At 43.4% G+C, this 19,034-nt stretch overlaps 2 protein-coding genes across 6 annotated transcripts in view; one reads left to right on the forward strand and one right to left on the reverse strand.

Annotated features, from left to right (window-relative positions):
• Positions 1-211: 211 nt before the first annotated feature.
• Positions 212-13,037, reverse strand: FAM72A (family with sequence similarity 72 member A). Its single transcript, XM_028734366.2, has 5 exons — positions 12,652-13,037; positions 11,720-11,919; positions 6,937-7,014; positions 5,580-5,704; positions 212-4,251 (listed from the first exon to the last, which is right to left on the reverse strand). The coding sequence occupies exons 2-5, from the start codon at positions 11,869-11,871 to the stop codon at positions 4,157-4,159; spliced, it is 450 nt and encodes a 149-aa protein (XP_028590199.1). The 5' UTR covers positions 11,872-11,919; positions 12,652-13,037; the 3' UTR covers positions 212-4,156.
• A 132-nt stretch (positions 13,038-13,169) lies between these two features.
• The window catches only part of SRGAP2 (SLIT-ROBO Rho GTPase activating protein 2), a 200,742-nt gene continuing 194,877 nt past the window's right edge, over positions 13,170-19,034 (forward strand). For 3 of the 5 annotated variants that reach the window (XM_028734363.2, XM_028734362.2, XM_077929019.1), the window contains exons 1-2: positions 13,171-13,285; positions 16,004-16,573. In XM_028734363.2, the coding sequence (XP_028590196.2) occupies positions 16,507-16,573 (67 nt within the window). In that variant the 5' untranslated portion in view covers positions 13,171-13,285; positions 16,004-16,506. Of the gene's footprint in view, positions 13,326-16,003; positions 16,574-19,034 lie in introns of all 5 variants that reach the window. The other 2 variants (XM_077929020.1, XM_028734361.2) reach the window with 2 other exon arrangements.

The raw sequence follows: 19,034 nt of genomic DNA on the forward strand, positions 1-19,034 counted from the left end.
TATATGTATGTGCGCACTCTGTGTGTAAGAGAGAGAGAGAGAGAGAGAGAGAGAGAGAGATAGCTCTAGTTTAAGCAGGTGCAGAATCAGGATATCCCTCCCCCCCCCCTTATGAAATTCTGAGGACAATTATTTGATTCTTCTTCTCCGCTGCAACAAGAAAAGTATGCATATATGCCTGCATACCTTGTTTTAGTGACATATACACACACACTTTCGATAGTAGTTTATGTTCTCAGGTTTTTGGAGTTCAACAAACAGCATTACTTCGACCTCCCTGTGCTCAAATATTGCCATTTATAAATATAACATACGCAACCAGTTGCATTCACAGCAGGATTAGGGCCTGTACAATGAAAAGTAATTTAATCAACACTGTGCTGAAAATTTATGAACCTTGCAGTATGACGGACAACAAATAAATCTGTTTATTGCTTATACCCACATTGTATTTTAATATTACTACCAAAACTATAGTGAATATTAGCCTTGTGTATCTTGGATCAAAGCAGTGTTATAATTGGGGTGGCTTGACAGCAGACAGACTGGCAAGAGCTAAACATAGGGACATAATTCAGCTGAACTAAGCACTTTTGAGTCATGGATTCTATTGAATCATGCACACTTTCTTTTTCGTTTGGAGTACCTCTAACAGTGCAATCCAATACAGGTTTACTCAGAGGTAAATCCCCATGAATTCAATAGCGTTAATGCATAGACAAGGATTTAGGATTGCACCCTAATTTTCTCATTGGATTCTTCTTCCTATGCAGCATCCGACTGATTATCTGTGGAGTTTGTTTGGAAGGCTTGTTATCATCCTTTGCCTGCAACAGTTTGCTTACACAACCCAGATGGTTTCCCAAAATTGTTTCTTATCTTTTACAAGCACCCATTAAGCTCTCATAGTGAATCAGATTGTAAGTCCATTTAGCCCAGCACTGCCTGCTGCCTTTCACAGCCCTGCTACTCCAGATCATTTGACAACAGATGCTATTGATTGAACCTAGGCCCTCTCCAATACTTCTGGCATGGATGGCTGAACCCTACACAATGCTTCCATGTGAAGACACTCATGATCCCTTTTAAAGGTCCAGCATATGTTCTGAAAGTTGCTTTAGAGCAAGGGGTGGGGTGGTGGGACCCATAGCTCTCCAGATGTTGCTGGACTCTAGCTCCCACCAACTCCTGATCACTGGTCATTCACTGTTTGTGTGTGTACACACACACACACACACACACACACACACACACACACACAACGAATGAACAAAATGCAATTGTTCTAATGGCTAAGCTAGATGTTCTTCAAATTACTTAGCTGCCACTTAAATCTGGCAGTGGTGCATTGAGCTTCCCTTCCATAATGTTCTGCAGTTACCCACACCCCACTCGGGTGTCACCCGATCCTAAACTCATTTACTAGTAGGGAGCAATGTCCTTTGAACTCAGTAGGTCTTACTTTTGAGTAAACATGGTCAGGATCCTACTGCAGAACTGATTTTTTGGGAATGCTATTCCCCCACTTTTTGCCTTCCATATTTTACAACTGAAGGTCTTGATCTTTCTGTCATTTTAAGACATTTCAAAACACATTCTCAGAGTGAATTTTGTGGGGTTTTTTAAGGACAGGTGTTACCTTAGCGGATTTTGTGTATACAAAGGGTGCTCTTATTAAAGCTGCAAATATTTTGTGCTTTAAATAAGTTGGTATCAAACTGAAGTCAGTTCCAGGAGAAGTTGAGTTCCATAACCTGGGTAAACGATGCTCACTACTGTATTTGCTTTGCTTCTGCTGGCTGGGAGGAAAGCAACAGCTTAAGCCCCCTGCTTTGGCACCAGAGATTTCACCAGGCTTATATTGGAAGCCTTAACAGCTAGAAAGCAGTTAAAAGGTGAGAATCTCCAGATACTGAATTCTGTTCTTGTGGAACCACAGAATACACACAGCACACCGACTATTACTATATACAGTTCATATAGCTGATAGACATTTGAACCTGCTGCAAACTGGTAGCAAAGGAGTTGCCAGGGAGGCATTTTGGGGCAGAAGGTGAGGCCCTCACTCAGCAGAATGAGCAGGAGGGCTCATAGAAAGTACAGCAGGGCTGGCATACCACATTTTGAAGTAAGCAAAGTAATTTACACCATAGAAAGCAAGAATAGAGAACCCTTTTCAGCCTGAAGGCCTTGTTCTCTTTGAGGTGACCTGCTAGTGGTGGCTGAGGCCAGCAGCAAAAATGGGAGGAACAACAAATGTAAAAGTTACTTTTGTGCAGTGGGCTAGACACACACACACACACACACACACACTTCTCTATCATCTACCTAGAAAAGCAAGAGGCATCTGAGTTCAAGGACACATACTAACCATGCAAAAATAATCAGTCCAAAAGTGAGAATTGTGACCTAGAGAACTATGAGGGCCAGATTTGGAGGCTTGGAGGTTCTCCACCCCGATCCAAAGCGTGTGTGTGTGTGTGTGTGTGTGTGTGTGTGTGTGAGAGAGAGAGAGAGAGAGAGAGAGAGAGAGAGAGAGAGAGAGAAAACACTCATTAAATTGAAAGTCTAAATTACCTCACTGCACCACTTACTAGCAGACACTTCCACTGTTATGAATGACTGAGTCAGTCTATAACTTTTGGAGGGTTTCACATAATGATCACACCTACGCACCAAGAAAACGTAAAAACATAACTGACTTCTGGAAATTCATTCAGCACCATCTTCCCCAAGTTATCTTGCAAACACCAACAGCGCCAGCAAAATCCAGGAAGCATTTGGAATAAGCTGCTCCCTGAACTTATGACTAGCTCCATTCAAGTGAATGAAAGCAATGTGGGGACTAGAGTTGTAGGCAAAGATTCTGGATCTGCACCAGGCCCTAAAGTGCCCTATAAACTAGTGTGCTGAAAGTATCAACACAGCTTGAAAATTCTCATATTTTTTCCTTCTTCCAAAGAGGATATTAGTACACTTTTTAAAAAACCATGCTCCAGATAACACTTACATCATTCTGAAAAAGCGTAATGTTCTACCTGCGGCTACTTAGCTGCTTCTGCTACTTTAGACTTCAGTGCACCACTGGCTAGATGCAATTCAAGCCATGCCTGGTTACTACCTTCTTTCCAGAAGGCACTGTGCCACTAACTACATAGGGAATACTCTTGTGCCAGCAGTAGAGAAACCAAAAGGATTTTTTTTAACCTGGCCCTGCATTTACTATATTCTCTTTCAGCGTCTCTCTCACTGCTCGTTTCTTCTTGTAAACAACTGGAGAAACGGGCAAACACAGTTACAAATGCTGCCGCTTGCACACTGTTCTTTTAAGCCTCTTTGTTTCTTGATTGCACGCATTAAAGGGGATATCTGCAGGTCCAGAAGCTGGGGTCTCTGTTTTCTTTTGTTAGCATGTCTTTGCATCTTCTCCTTCCATCAGGAGCAGGGAAGCATGCCAGTTCCCAGGCGATGTCCTCACACTTGTTGGCCGTATGTGCGCTGGCAGAGAAAAAGCTATTCAGTAGGTTTCCTCGAAATCTGGCCTTTGAGCAGAACCAAACATTGTGCTGCGCTTGCACGAGGGAAGCAGAAATACCTAGATTTAAGAGCTTCCCAATATGTTATGCAAACATGGGATTCTGGAAGGCAGCCAACAGCACAGAGTCAGTATTCACTGCCGGTGCTCTGTAGCAGCATTAACTGTGGTTCCTAAAGAGAGGCCATGCACAGCCAGCAAAACAGGGAAAAGGAGTCATGCAGGCCAACAGATAACTTGCCACATCAAACACCACTGAATCTTTCCCCGTGTCACTTCCAGCCCTTTTTTATTGCAACCATGAGTGATGGCGATGTAGAGCTCATTCCTTGATCTTCTGTACATAAACGCCATCCTGTAGGACAAGGGCAATAGCAAGCAGTTGCGGAAGCCAGGGGGACATACTGATGGTGGGTAGCTCTCTGGAAAGGGAGGAAGGGCTGCCTTTTGACCTTCAAATCCTAGTCCTCCTGTACAACAGGATGCCCAGCAGATCAGATGGTGTAAGGTCAACAGGTATTATTACCCTTTGAAGTGCTTTCCCTCTGCCTTGCTGGGATTTGCACATCGTGTTTCTTGTCAGTGTGAGAGGCGCACCATGCAGCACGTTGCTGATGACATTTATCGGATGTACTCATCTTCAGAGATGCTGGACGTGTCTTCATCCGCGCTTTCCTCTGAATCTGGCAAGTTGCCCCAAAGCAGTAAGTTTGTACCTTAAAAAGTAAAGGCAAAAAAAAATTTCCATTGCACTCTCTCTGACCAGGATCTCATGCTAATGAAGCAAAATACGTTGCCAAAGGAAGCTACAACCCTAGCCATAGATAAAGGCTAATAAACAAAGTAACATGAACATGCAATTTAAGCCTATAATTCCATCTCCGTATTTAAATGCCACATTCTAGAGTGGAGCTGGTCAACCTTTCAGCATCTAGGTTCCTATAAACCAGGGGTAGGGAACCTTCTGTAGCCCGAGGGTCATGTCCCCTTATAACAACCTTCTGAGGGCCTAATTAATGCTAGTGGTGGGTGGGGCAGTGAAGCAAAAGTGGGTGGTAAAATGACTGCAAATCTTACCCTTTACACATTAAGCTACATTCCGGCCATACAAAAGCCAGAGGGTTTTACAAACCATCCATTATCACAGCTGATTTCCAGCCAGGCAAAAGTACTCAAGAAGGGCATGGGTCAACTTTGTGGAGAGTCCTGAAGGCCAGAGATAGGCATGGGTGGATGCATTCAGTCGCTGTGCCTGAGGTTCCCCAACCCTGATATAAGAGAATTTCAGCAAGTTGTAGCTTCTTATGTCACAGAGCGGAAGAGCATTGAAGAGCAACAACTACCCAAATCTCCTCTTTTTTCCTGTTAAAACAGGTTTGGGAAACCGTTGGCCTTCCAGATGTTGCTGAACTGCAATTCCTGCCAACTTAGGCCACTGGCCAGACTTGCCAGGGCTGATGGGAGTTGTAGTTCAGCATCATCTGGCGGACCAAAGGTTTTCCTCACCCCTCTTAAAAGATAGGAATGGACCAGACTTTGGATGCTGACTCCAGGCAAGTATACCTGAGAGACTCTTCCGGTTGGTTGGCCTCCCACTCCACTCAGCTCTGCACATTGTTGCTCAGAAATGAGACTATGGCGCTATGATTCTATGCTTCTGTTATATATCTGAGGCCTTGTTCTCAAACATGGCAGTTCAAGATGGTTTTTGCCTGAGTATCACTTCTTTTTAATTCATGCTTTCCCCCTTTGGATTGCTATTTTATGAAATGTGAGCTCAGATCTGGTGCTAAAAACAAATTCCTGGGCTGAGTGCTTGTGCTAAGAGGCACCCTGTTCCTTAACTTGGAAGTGTGTAAAACCCCTGAGTATGCTGACCTTTTAATAAAAATTAAAGTAGGTCCAACAAGCCTGAAGTATGTCTAACTCTCTTGGTATACATTTTCTAAGAGGCACCCAATTCACCATAGTACAAGCTTTGGAATAGAACACTCCAAGGGGATAAGAACAATAAACTTTGTGTGTGGAATGAAATTTTCCATACCGGAAGAATCGAGCCTGTTGATTCCAAAAACAGTCTGGCTGTGAAACATCCAGAAGTGCCCATTGTTGCAGGACAGCAAACAAGGTTTGCATGGAGCGATCACATGGTATCCTACGACATTCCCACTAGAAAAGCAAACAAAGAGTATCTGACACACAGGTTCTTAGGTGAAAGAGTAGACAGAAGAGTAAGCTCTAAAATCAACAGTAAAATGAATGTCCTCATGGTAAATAGCAAGTTAATAAAACAGGATCCCACCCCATCCAGTAAAACTAGTTGTGAATGTTTGACTAAATACTGAGCAAGATGCCTTTGGGAAACAGTCCAGAAATAGCCTGTGTGTTCAGCCTGAAACTTTCTTTTAACCCCCAAATGGGCATCTATATTATGAATGTATTAACAACAGATGTTGCCTGTTCTTAAATATAAAACCTATTTTACAGAACATAAGCTCACCTCACCTCATATCACAAAAATGGGGAAATACTGACCTACTGATCCCTGTGGCTCTAGAAAGCATGGGATATATTGATTATTGATGTCATGACAAATTCATACAGAGATGACTAAAACCAGGACCATTTTATGGTAGCTGATAGATTTTTAGAATAAAAGCCATTAAATTGAAGGAAATTGAATAGATATGAATCTATACTGAACGTCTCTACATTTTCTCTGATTTGGGGGTGGGGGACACAAGCCACAGGGTAAAATCATGATTTGCTAATTATTGTGCTGTTTCATGAATATCTAATAAGCGGCCACAGAGAAGGCTATCTTCTGCCCCACTGGCAATCTAGCTACCTTGATGTGTGCAGTATTGTAGTCAAATTCCTTTGGGTTTATATATTTCAGCTACTACTGCCCCCTCCCTATTTTAACCCTGTCCCTGTTCCATCAACAGCATACTGACATGCAGAAATTAAGGAGGAAAAACTCCTTCCATCTCTGCACAATGAAAAACTTCACCTGCCACATTTCTGCCTGTCTGACTGCTATTAAAGCACAGAATGAAAGCCAGTAAAAAGGTGGGCAACACTACAAGTGAAGATAACACATGCCAATACTGTAACCTATTCTACTTTGTACTACCATAGTTTTGGAAATCCTGAGGATATCAGAACAGTCCAGTCATCCCAAGTAAATCTAGGAGCTCTTTATGCCAACCATTTTATTGCTGGAATTTATCTTGGACATTGTCAGCCAAGGACTTCTGTGATGATTGATAGTTAAATTCAAGCGAATGTTAGATAATCAGGTTCGCTTCAGGCTCTTGCACACAAATGAATGAAGAGGTAGCGGCCGCACAGCTGTTCAAAACACTATGCTAAGTTAAACTGCAGCATTACTTACTTACCATTTCAAACAGGCCACATTCTTCAGTTTACATTTGCAGATTTCTGTGAAATAGCAGTTTCCAATGAAGCCAACAGTACTGGTGGGAGAAATAGACTGTAGGTAGTTAAAAATGAACTTGATCACAGTTTCACAATGTGAAGTATTGTAGCAATAAAAGTTCCAGCAGAACGCTATTCCCTTTGTTTAGTTTACAAATCTATATGTGTGAACAGCCATTGTAAACCTCTCTTTGCTAACAGCCATTGTAAGCAAGGCAATATACAACATAACTGTACATTGATCCAGCTTTTAGTTTAATGAGTTTTGATAGGTAGTATTTTCCTTGCATTGTCTCTTCAAAAATGATCGAGCTGAGTTGCCTGTTGGAGAAAACACTTTAGCAAACCCTATAAAGCTGTGATGCCCATGACTTATATGAAATGCTGTTTCACTCTAATTAAGACAAGAGGCATTCGTTATCGGCTCCTATGTTGCAAGGAGGGGAAACTCTTGGCCCATGAGATGCTAATGAATTCCAACTCTTATCAGCCTCAAAAAACATGGCCAATGGTCACCACTCCACACTCTGAGTAGTAGTGTAGGGAGCTGCAGGAGACACAGAGGGACAGGAAGCAGTGCCTCCCTTCTTTCTGTGCTGGGCATGGAATAGTCCAAGTGTCCTTCACAGGCAGAAATACAGGGGGTTGCTGGAGGGACAGACGAAGTGCTCTGTCCTTGTGCCTCTTAACAGTCCTCTCACCTGTCTAGGTAAGTGGTTAAAGGGAAAGTTTGGATCAGGCTATAATCCTCTTCATATTTACCAGAAAACAAATCCCAGCCCACTCAGTGGCATTTACTTCCAACTAAACATGCATAAGATCACATTGTAAGAAAGCAATTTTCTTCCAAAGTGGGCCTAGTTCTGAAGCAAATTTTCCTACAAAAGCTCCATTAGTTTAAAGGATTGCACCACATGACACTAAGAGGTTTCAGGATTGTTGCCTAAGCTTGCAAAAGGAGCAAATCAGATAAGAGGTCAAATCTGCACAAAAACAGTTTGAACCCTGTAGTTCAAGCCATTGTGATCATTCCACAATAGCTAAGAGAATCACTATTGCTCTTTAGTAACAATAGATTAGTCTGCTTCAACCCTAAAAACATCTCCAAATTGTGTGACCCAGTCTCCTGGTGTAGCCAGCCAGGTGGAAGAGTACCAGCCAGTGCAATATGTTACCATAGAGCTTCCGTCCAAGAATTAGTCTGTTGATATTTGTTACTCAATACAGCAATTTCGTTTCTGGTTCTCATGATGAAGCAGAGGGAGATATGTGCCCTACAGCCAAGCGTGACCATTCCATCAGCGTTGCAGCCCAGAGCCACTTTACCTATTGCTAGCCATGAATCATAGCAACAGAATGAGATGAACAGGTGTAGAAGACTTATTAAGAGTGCCGACAGCATCCTGTACAACAGAGGAAGCGACAACCAATCATTCCATCGGCACCTGCAACTGAATAGTTTTCAACAACCATTAATCTGTGTTTGCTCTTGGATGTGTGTTCCTTTGCTTACAAATGAAGCAGTCTGATCATTACTGCATTCCTGACAGGATTAAACAGTTTTTCTGTATAATTCACAGCAAACAGACCTCTTTCCAGAGCTTTTCTATATTAGACAGAAAATTAAAAACTATCCCTGGGAGTTGCCATGGTAGATAGGATTCAGGTGGCAGGCAGCTACTACCAATAATCAGTTATAGTGTTGCCATTTTTTATTTAGAGTTTCAAAATGTAGATGCTCCTCCACACTTAAGCTCTCCCTTAACCGCTCAGCCCTAACAGAGTACAGTACCCCCGGCTGCCATGCTAATCAATTATTACATTATAAAGAAACCAATCATGATAAATAATTTCCCGAGGCACTAAAACATAGCTTTCCTTTTAATATCGCAGTTTGAAGTAAGAGGTTTGCTGAATTCCATTAACACATTTCTGTAATAGCAATAGTCAGCATTGTTTCATTGTTCAACATTATCATAGAAATACCATTTGTAACCACACAGAATAAATTCAATTAAGGTTTTGTCAGTTACTTAACATTTATACCATATAATATCAAAGTGTGGGGAAAGTCTCAGCTAAGAAACATTTCTGTCATTTGATTAAAATATATATATTTACTTGTATTGAATGAATCTTGATGTTGGCTTTTGGAAGACTTTTAATTTCAAGCTGTTTTGTGTCATTTTTAACAACTCGTTTTACACTTTGCAGTTCAAAATTGTTTTACTCTTTGATTTTATATTTGCTCTCTTGAAATCTGTACGTTTCCCAGAGCACTGATATACATGGGGCAGGAGAGATAATAGCTCAGTACTAGAGCACAAGCTTTTCATGCAGAAGATCCCAGGTTCACTCCCCAGCATATGCAGGTAGGGCTAGGAAAGACTCTGAAACCCTGGATAGACACTGCCCACCCTTATAGACCAGTGTTGGCCAACTGTGTGTTCCAGATGCCCTCTCATTGTGACCACTGACCATGCTGCCTGGGGCTAATCAGAGTTGGCTACCTTGGTGTAGACAATACTGAGCTAGACCAATGTCTTCTACGTCTGTTCATCTCTTTTGAGTCCATATAACACAGATTCCTATGTATATATTAAACAATAATAAATTTCCAGTTCTACCTACCTGAAAGCCAAGTGGAGTTTCCTTTGGCCTTGTATATCAGGCATCCCCAAGCTGCGGCCCGCCCAATGTTTTGGCCTACATCTCCCATGATCCCTAGCTAACAGGACCAGTGGTCAGGGATTATGGGAATTGTAGTCCAAAACATCTGGAGGGCTGAAGGTTGGGGATGCCTGTTGTATATCTTCTCAAATAAATTTCCAGCAGTACTGGCTGGCCATTTTATTCTCTGGGAACCCAGTTAATAATGATAGCAAAATTTAGATTCTAAAGGGCTGTCAGATGGAAGATGGAGAACGCTTGTTTTCTCTGGTTCTGGAGGGTTGGACCACCAACCCTCTTCGTTTCTTGTTGCCCACACTAATGGATTTGAGTTACAAGGAAGGAGATTCTGACTAAACATCAGGAAGAACTTTCTGACAGTAAAAGCTGTTTGACAGTGGAACAGATTCCCACAAGGTGGTGGACTCTCCTTGGAGGTTTTTAATGAGAGGTTGGATGGCCACCTTTCATGTATGGTCTAGCTAAGATTCCTGCATTACATTGTTGGACTAGATGGCCCTTGGGTCCCTTCCAACTCTATGATTCTATTATTCTATGATTTGTCAGAAACATTAAGCCTTCCACCCCCAAGTATAGGCCATCTTTTTATCCATATGAATGACTGAATGTGCAATCATATTGCTGAAGCTTGAGTAAGGCACGCCGATGGCACTAGCTCTCTGTGACAAAAGTTCCATTAGTTTAGGGTTCCCTTAAGAAGCTTTGATTAAATGTGATTATGATTTCCTACATGTACAGTATATTAATGTCGTCAACAATGAAACTTGCCGCCTTCTTCCAACACTCCTTCCTTCCTTTTCTCATGCTTGAAAGCTGCACTTTGATTCACCATCACTGAGGATGTAGGAAAGCAGATACTATGTCTTCCTGTGGTTTATACAACACCCCTCATTGTGCTTTTGACTGTTACCACAACAAATACTGTAGACCAGAAACTGACTATTAAGAGAAGTGAAAGTGACAGTTCTAGCATACTGGCGCTAAGTTCTCCTACTGTTACAGCGTTGGTGGTGCTTTTCTAATATTAGAATCATGCCCCGCTTTCATAATTTAAGATGATTAAGGAAGACAGACTACACAGGCTGCTGTGATTTCCACAGCTGAACATAACAGAAGTTGTGCAGGCCTGCTTTAGAAAGCCCATGTTCTGAATATTTTATTTTGACCTCAAGTCTTAGATTCTGCATTTTTACAGAACGAAAATACTTTCCTACATTATGGCAGATATTATAAGGGCTGTATGCCACATGACTGCATGAAAGACCCAGAAGGACAGAAAATGTTAAGACATACCTCTTTTCATAGTCCATGCACACATGTGAGTTGGGACAGCAGCCACAGCATTTGCAACCTGGCAGATCAATTTAGGTGATTGTAGTGTATTCTGCCAAGACCCTTCATTAGTATTTTTATTTATTGCATTTATATCCCACTTTTCCTCCTAGCTCAAGGCAGCATACAGGGGTCTTCCTGTGCCCTTTTCAACCTCACAACAACCCTGTGAGGTAGGTTTGGTCAAGAGACAGTGACTGGCCCAAGGTTTGTCTTTATGGCTACTTTGAATTTTGTGTGCCAGATCCTAGTCCAGCACCTTAACCGTTACACTATACCAAGTTAAGAATGAGAAAGACCACCAAAACTAGACCTTAGACCTAAGGCATATAAGTCACTATGGTTCAGGGACAATGAAGTACAGTGGTACCTCAGGTTAAGAACTTAATTCATTCTGGAGGTCTGTTCTTAACCTGAAACTGTTCTTAACCTGAGGTACCACTTTAGCTAATGGGGCCTCCCGCTGCTGCTGCGCTGCCGTGTAATTTCTGTTCTCATGCTGAAGCAAAGTTCTTAATCCGATGTACTATTTCTGGGTTAGCGGAGTCTGTAACCTGAAGCGTCTGTAACCTGAAGTGTCTGTAACCCGAGGTACCACTGTATATCCTTGAGGTTGTTGTTTTTTAAAAAATGTGTGAGAGATGCCAAGCAAATTACTTACTGCGGAACAGAAAATTACAGCCAATTCAAGATTCTCTGAGTCTCCTTGTGTTGACTCACCTGGTGGGAGGGATGTCTGTGGAGTAGAGGTCTGTCTCTGTGTCAGCCAGGAGAACAGCTTTCATGCCCCGGGAACTTAGCACTTGCTGGCAAAACCTGCAGCACAGCACAGTTACACATCTGTCTGCAAAACTGCAGCTGCTGGTGGACATGGCAAGGCCAGTCGGATCCAGAGGAGATTCCAGGGCGCCCCTGTGCTTCTTTTAGTAGGGTAGAAAAATAATTTGTCTTCTGGGGCCAGCAAGGTCCTTCTCCCCCACAGGACTTACTGGCACTCTTAGTTTGTCAGCTTTGACTACCAGCCCTCTTTGTTCCTTGTTACCCACACAGATTAAAACCCTTATCAAGTGTGGTGATGGTCCTTCCAATCTTCTACTGGAGGCTACCTAATCAGCATTAAACAATATTAATTATTAAATTGAGGGAGATTTTCTCCCTTCCCCAATCCAAGTCTGTTTCCCTTATTTAGTTACAATCTATTTCTTCAAATATATATGTCCCTTGATTTCAAAGAAAATAAGTGATATGCAAAAAGATAAGACAGTGAAATCAAGAAAATTTTCCGATATTTTAAAATATTCAAAAAGTTAAAATGCTAGAAGTGATTGAAATCCACACCAGCATTTCTAAGCATCTGTGAGAGCTTGCGCAGACAAGAACTAATTTAGCTGGCCGGGAAAGGAAGACAGCGAAAGCACCTGGTTGATATCAATTGGCAGGGAGTTCCAAAGTTTAGTTGCTGCCAAATGCGTGAACGGGTGTTATGTGGCACCGGCAGTAATGCTAATTCTGCTTTATTTCACTGCCTACACCCCGGGGTCCTTCCTATCATTCCGTCCTCCCCAACCACCGAGGGCAAGAAACATGCCCGCCTCCCAATTAATCCTACTGCCCCCAATTTAGGATTCTTTAATTCCTCCTCAGCCACTCACTGACTGACTCCGGATTCCCCCTGCCTCCTGCTAGCGACCCCAACCTGGACGGCTCCTTTCTTTACGTGCGCGAGGGATGCTCAGAAGCAAGACCTCGCGTCGCCTCCCAGTCCCCTGTCAGTTTGAATCTGCGGCTTTGCCTCCCATTGGGGGAAATCTGGCCCGCCTCCGGCACCTGATTGGTAAAAAAGACAACAACCCACGTCTCCCCGCTTGCCATTGGATAAATTGACCATCTCTCGTTCCTACCTACGTGCGGGGCATGAGGACGCGCCCCTTGCTTCCCATTGGTCCACATGGGACTCGTATTTGCATGCCCCGCCCCTTCGCGGTCGCAACCCGCTTCTGTCCCCTCCGAGCCTTCTGAGTGGCCCCGTCTCCGTCCTGGGTGGGCGGTGCCAATACGGAAAAGTGGCGGGACCGAGGCTGAGGAAGGAGGGAGGCGAGGCGCGGCTATTGGCTGGAGCGCCCGCCAGCTTTCGGAACCTCCCCTCCCGATTGGTGCTCCTCTGTGGAATGGGCGGGGGCGCTGGAGCGGGGCTGCGGAGGGGAGCGGACCGTGGGAGCAGCGGGTGGCCTGAGGAACGCGCCTCATGGGGGGAAAGGACTCGCCGTCCGAGCAGCAGCACTGCAGGTAACAGACGCGTCCAGGACGGAGGAATCCCGAGTTCGGGGTGAGCCCGTGGCAGATTCCCCGCGGTAGATCCCCTATCCCATAATATCCCCTTAGCGGGAACCGCCCGCCTTTTCCAACTTGGCTGCAATTCGTGTAATGCTAGCCTCCCGCCAGCACAAGGAAGCCCACTCCTTCCAGAAGGCTGTACAGCAGCAGTCTCCATCCTATAATACTCTTCCCGCGCGCGTGTGTCTTGTCTGCCTGGTTCCCTTGGTAGCCCGCAGCGAGCACAGGCGCCCTGCTGGAGCCGTCCCATGTTCCAGTCCACCAGGAGAGGGTCGGTGACCCATCCATCCCATAATATTCCCCACTGCGGCAAGCGGGGGGTGGGGGGAGCCGGACTCCCTGCATCCCGTACTCGCCCCGAGGGAGAAGCATTCCTCCACAAATAGCCACAGCCCCGTCGAAGCCCAGCTCTTTTTAAAGGGATCCTCACGCATCCCCGGAGAAGGCAGTTCTCTGCGCTCGCAAACGAGCCTAGAAGCGGTTTCATTCCAGATCAGACAGTCGGTCCAAGCTACGAAGCTCAGCGGCGTCGGCACAGACTGGCAGCGGCTCTCCGAGCTTTCAGGGGGGAACCTTTCCTTCCCGGCCCTACCTGGAGAGGCAGCGGATTGAACCTGGAGCATCTGGCATGCGAAGCGTGTGCTCTGCGGATTCCCGAACTAAGTCCGCGATACTCTGATTCCCAGAAGATAGTCCCATAGCAGTGTATTCCTCCTTCTCAAATATAGGTCTTAGTTCGTAATATTCCTGGGTGAGCAGCTCCTGTGGAGGGATTCCCTTGCCCCATTAAGCTAGTTGTCTAGTGTTACTTGCCAGACAATAATATACCTACCTTCTCAGCCTCCCAGGCCATAAACCCTTTTCCTAGTCTGATGCATTTCCTCTTTACATCATCTCCCTGAAAAGTGCAGCACCAAGAAGGAAAGGCAGGGCTGGATTCCTAACTTCCCGTAGATCAGATCTGTACACTTACTGTGATCCACCAAGCTGAGTACAGCTTACCATGTGCAATGGTTTGCTGTGGACTCAGTAACCCTTCTGGTTTTGCTTGGGACTCATGGGCGGGTGGCAGATGCCAGATTCTCAAGCACTTGAACCAACTAATTGAATGTTTTCAGCTTGGTGGGTCACAAGTTGTGCAAGCCTATGACGTAAATAAGGACCGAGAGAGGAAAACAGCATATATCCTTCAAATGTTGCTGCATTTGACTTTTGAATTGAACAGCTAACTTCTTGTAAAGGAGAAAGCAGAGCCTTGAGCTTGCAAGAAGTAAAGGTAGCTGTATTGTACCATGAGAAAAATTCAAAAAGTATATTAGCACAATAGTTTTATTAGGCCAACCAAAATATCACAAAACAGTGTGCAAGGTTTTGAGTTCTTCAGAACACTACATCAGGGTAGACTTGGGATGGTGGCTATGGTTATGCTTCTTCTTCCCAGCCAGTCTTGTTGGAATCTGATAACATCTATGGCACCTAAAATGCCTCATTGAATGTCTGCTGTCTTATTTCCACATTCTCCCTTGAGACTCTCACTCATGAGCGTCACCATCATTAATTTTACTCTGAGGAAGAATACTGGATAATTCGAAAGCTTGCAAACTATTTTGTGATCTTTGGTTGGCTTAGTAAAGGCATTTCCCTAATATGGTTTTTGACCTTGCAAGGGGCTATTGGGATGGACTACAAGGTTTTAGTGATTTCTCTTTGTATTTCAGGGAGGGCTTTAAATGTGTTTGCATAGTTACTTCACAGCTAGCTGACAGAATGTGCTAGCACTGGGCAGAAATATGCCAGATTTCGATTGTGTTTTCATGTTGTAGCTCTTAATCCTAACTCCACTTACTTGGGAATAAATCCCATTGAATTTGGTAGGATTTACACCAGAGTAGACATGGTCAGTGAGCCATTACCATTTCCTGTCTGCTGGCCACATTGTTTCTCTCTTTGGATGTGGATCCAGGTTTTTCGAATCCCCTTTTCCTAACATTTGCTGCCAACAGTAGCTTGTAATTCAGAAAAAGTTTTGTCCTTACTTTCCTCTGCTTGCATCTCTCTTGCACATACTGCTCTGTTTCCCCAGGCTCCAAATCAGCTTTGATGTCTACAGCAGATACATGTATCCCTCCCTCCCTCTTTAATTTGCCAGCGTTTTGGGGTTCAATCCTCTAAAATTAACAATGATGATAATAATAATAAAAAAAATACCTAAAGCTGGTCTGTTGGCTGGACCAAGATCTGCAGCTTTAGCTACACCAAAGGGGATTAGTCTTGTTTATACAATGGCTTGTGGATTCATTTTTGAGCTCCTGTAGTTCAAGTAATTTGAGGATTTGGGTCTGACTTCCCTTTTTAGTATATCATATTGCTCTGTCTCCAGTTGCTGTTTAAACTAACAAGAGGGAACACAAAACTGCTTTTGCAGGGGCTGTTTTCCTTTGTCTCCCTATTTTCTTGGATTTAGGAGGTTCTAATGATATTAACCCCATCCCCCCCAGCTCTCTACCTAAAATGTAACTATTGTACCCTTTTCTTCAATTGGAGGCATTTTTTTATGCTGCAGTTTGAGTAGCTAGCATTTGTACTTTGCATTTCTAGCTTTCAGTCACATTTGTTGTTTTGTTTATGCCTGTAACTGGTTGAGAGTCAATTACGTATTTGAATTTGCAGGCAGTTGAACTGAAGAAAGTGACTTTGGAGCTTTCATCTCTTCTACCATTTGGGATTTAATTTGCATCATCTCTGGCTCTATAAAAAGAAAAAGAAAAAGTCAAACCCACACACAACATGTTGTTGCGCAGAAAGACTTCCACTCCCTGGCTGTGCTATTAATGTTAGCAATCAGGAAAAGCCTTTGGGGGCTGCAGATTCTCTGTAGTCTGATGCTGCTGCTGCTGCTGCTGCCACCGCCACCACCACTGCTGCTAAGGGTTTTGGTGCAGGGAATCCAAACTGCTGCCTTTTCTGTCGGCTGAGCTCTTCACATCTGCATGTCTCTGCTGCTCACACACACTCCATCTCCCACCCTCTCTCCATGGACTGATTGCTGTTGAGGGAAGACGAGCCTGGCCAAGTGATTGTTTTTGGGAGGAACGCAAATTGCATTTATTTTGTCGTATTCTGGAGGATCTGCTCTGAGGATAATCTTTTTTTTTGCTGGGGGGGAGGAAAACATGACGTCGCCAGCGAAATTCAAAAAGGATAAGGAGATCATAGCTGAATATGACACTCAAGTCAAAGGTAAGCATACATATATATTCTTTAATGTGAACAGAGTGTGTTTCTGTGTGTGTTTCAGTCTGCAGTTGCATATGCAGGCGCTCATGCTACATTTTTGGGTGTGGAAGGGGAAAGCATTTGCAGATCGCCAGGAATTTGCAGTGCTTCTCTATAGTGCAATGTTAGAAGGGATTGACAGTGATTGTTGCTTCTTTGGGTGGGTTCTTGGTGTATCCACCCCACTATCTTTTTTTTATATAGCTTTCATTTTATGGCACTTTTTTTTGCTTGCAAGTAGGTTAGAGGAATATAGAACATACATTTGTATTTTTTTTTAAATCAATTTTGATTGTAAATGCCCCCTCCCCCTGGGGAAATGTATGTATTAGCCTAAGAAGCTTTGTTGAATTTCAGCTTAGAGGAGCTCTTTTACAGCTGTATGCACCAAAAGGCTTTCACTCTTCATCACCGCCTTCTGTGTGTGCCTGTTCCACACACCTCTGGCAGCTGGTTGCAGTGCCCTTCAATTGCAACTGCATATATTCAATGATAAAGTGTTTTGGTGATTCTGTGCTCTTTTTGCAAGATGTCCATTAAAGGCTGTGCCATGTTTGCAATGGCAACAACTTGATAGGCGTGCTCCATGCAAAAAATACCTTGGTGACATTAGGCAAGTGGGTTTGGTTTCACATCCTCACATGTGCTGAGTGACACAGTTAGGAGACGCTTGCCTAACCCTTTTGTGTCTGCAGAGTTTTCAGCATTACTTCATACATGTGTTCATAGTGAGACCTCATTCCTGCACGTGTATAGCCTGACACAATGCTTCTTGATAGGGGAACTTTGAAGTAGTCATTTTAATGAGAAGTCCTTGATCTGCTTGTCTGTGTAGGATGGCATGAGAGAGTGATTTCGAGTTTGTGGAAAATTAACTGGCTTCTAATTGTGAACTACATGTGCTCAAGGGCTTTTCTGCTCTCATTAAATAATTGCAGAGCTATTGTGGATTCGTGGCCTCTTGATATGATATGATCTGAGAGAGATCACTGTCTTCTCTATGTTTTAACATACAAAAAGCAATACTTTTTTTTTTAAGGTTCTGCTTCTTGGACTAAATATGGCTTTTTAATAAAAGTGTTCTGGGATTCCTGGGTTGGAGGCAGTAGCCAGTGAAAGCATTTTTGTCTTCCACTCCCCCCCCCCCCAATGGTAATGTAATCTTTTGCTTGGCCAAGCTAGCAACCAAGGTTTTAGGAATTCCAATAGCCAACAGGAGGCATTGATTCAGAAAAGCATGGTATCCATCCAGCAATAGATTGCTGTCTGGGCTGGAAGAGTAGGTGGTCTTAAAAATGCAGTTTTCCAAATATATGTAGAGACTTGGATTTCCTTTGTTTCAGGATACAGCAGGGAGGGTTCCCTCTTCCAGCTTGTTGAAACAATGCAAAAGGCATTTGTTCTGTTCTTAGTGACTCAACCTACTGCTCAAGTATTGTAGCTTCCATTCTACATGGTGGTCTGTATTTAGGGAAAGGATTTCAGGTATGCAGAAAAAAGAGAAAAGTCTGCTTATTTTAGCAGTCTATTTGCAGTTGCAGTGTTAAATAGAGCCTGGCATTTGGATAGGAACTCTGATTAAAAAGTATTGTTACTTTGTCTTTTTTAAGAAAACCACTGCTGTTTCAGCATGGTTTAAAGTGAAGCTCTGTCCCCTGCTGCTAAAATATTTAAAATTCTTATTAAAATTTTTGATTTTGAACATGGGACTAAATCATGCACATTAAACCTTTCCATGTATGCAATCCTCTAACACTGAACGAATATTGCCAATGGGGGAAATGTTATTGGTGGGTGGTAGGATGCTGGAGGGGAAAAAAAAACACCTGGCCCAGTCATTGCAACTAATTGGACAGCCTCTCTCTGTTTTGAGTCTACAGGACACTGACCATGTGCTTTCCTTATTTCTTGAGCTCTGTTGGAAATTATGGGCAAGACCATTTTTAATAGTGAACACAACTTGAGAAACAGGATTTCTTTTCAGCAGAGTCTGAGAGCACTGCCAAGTTTTACAACAAATACTCAAATGGTGGTGTTTTTATATTGTAAACCGCCCTGTGATCCTCTGATGAAGGGGGGTATAGAAATTTAATAAATAGTAGTAGTAGTAATAATAAAAATAATAACATGCATGGAATAGTCTGATGAGAGATGCTGTTCTATGGAAAACAGACTGGTAGCTCCTCTGAGCATGGCTCTAGCAATTTCAAGGAATTACCTGGACCTGAGTAGCCACTTCTAAAATGCCATCCTATGCAAGGCAAGAGGAGAGAGCAGTCCGACTGTGTTCTCTGCCTGTTTCAAACATACACAGACTTCTTCCCTTTTTCTTTTTGCTAGAGTTTGGGCAAATGGGCTGGTTCCCCAGGAAGAATAGTGAATCGCTACTTTCCTATGATAGTTTGTTTCCTCCACCTGCAATTCT

The sequence above is a fragment of the Podarcis muralis genome, chromosome 5 (assembly GCF_964188315.1).
Source record: "Podarcis muralis chromosome 5, rPodMur119.hap1.1, whole genome shotgun sequence".
Classification (NCBI taxonomy): Eukaryota; Metazoa; Chordata; class Lepidosauria; order Squamata; family Lacertidae; genus Podarcis; species Podarcis muralis.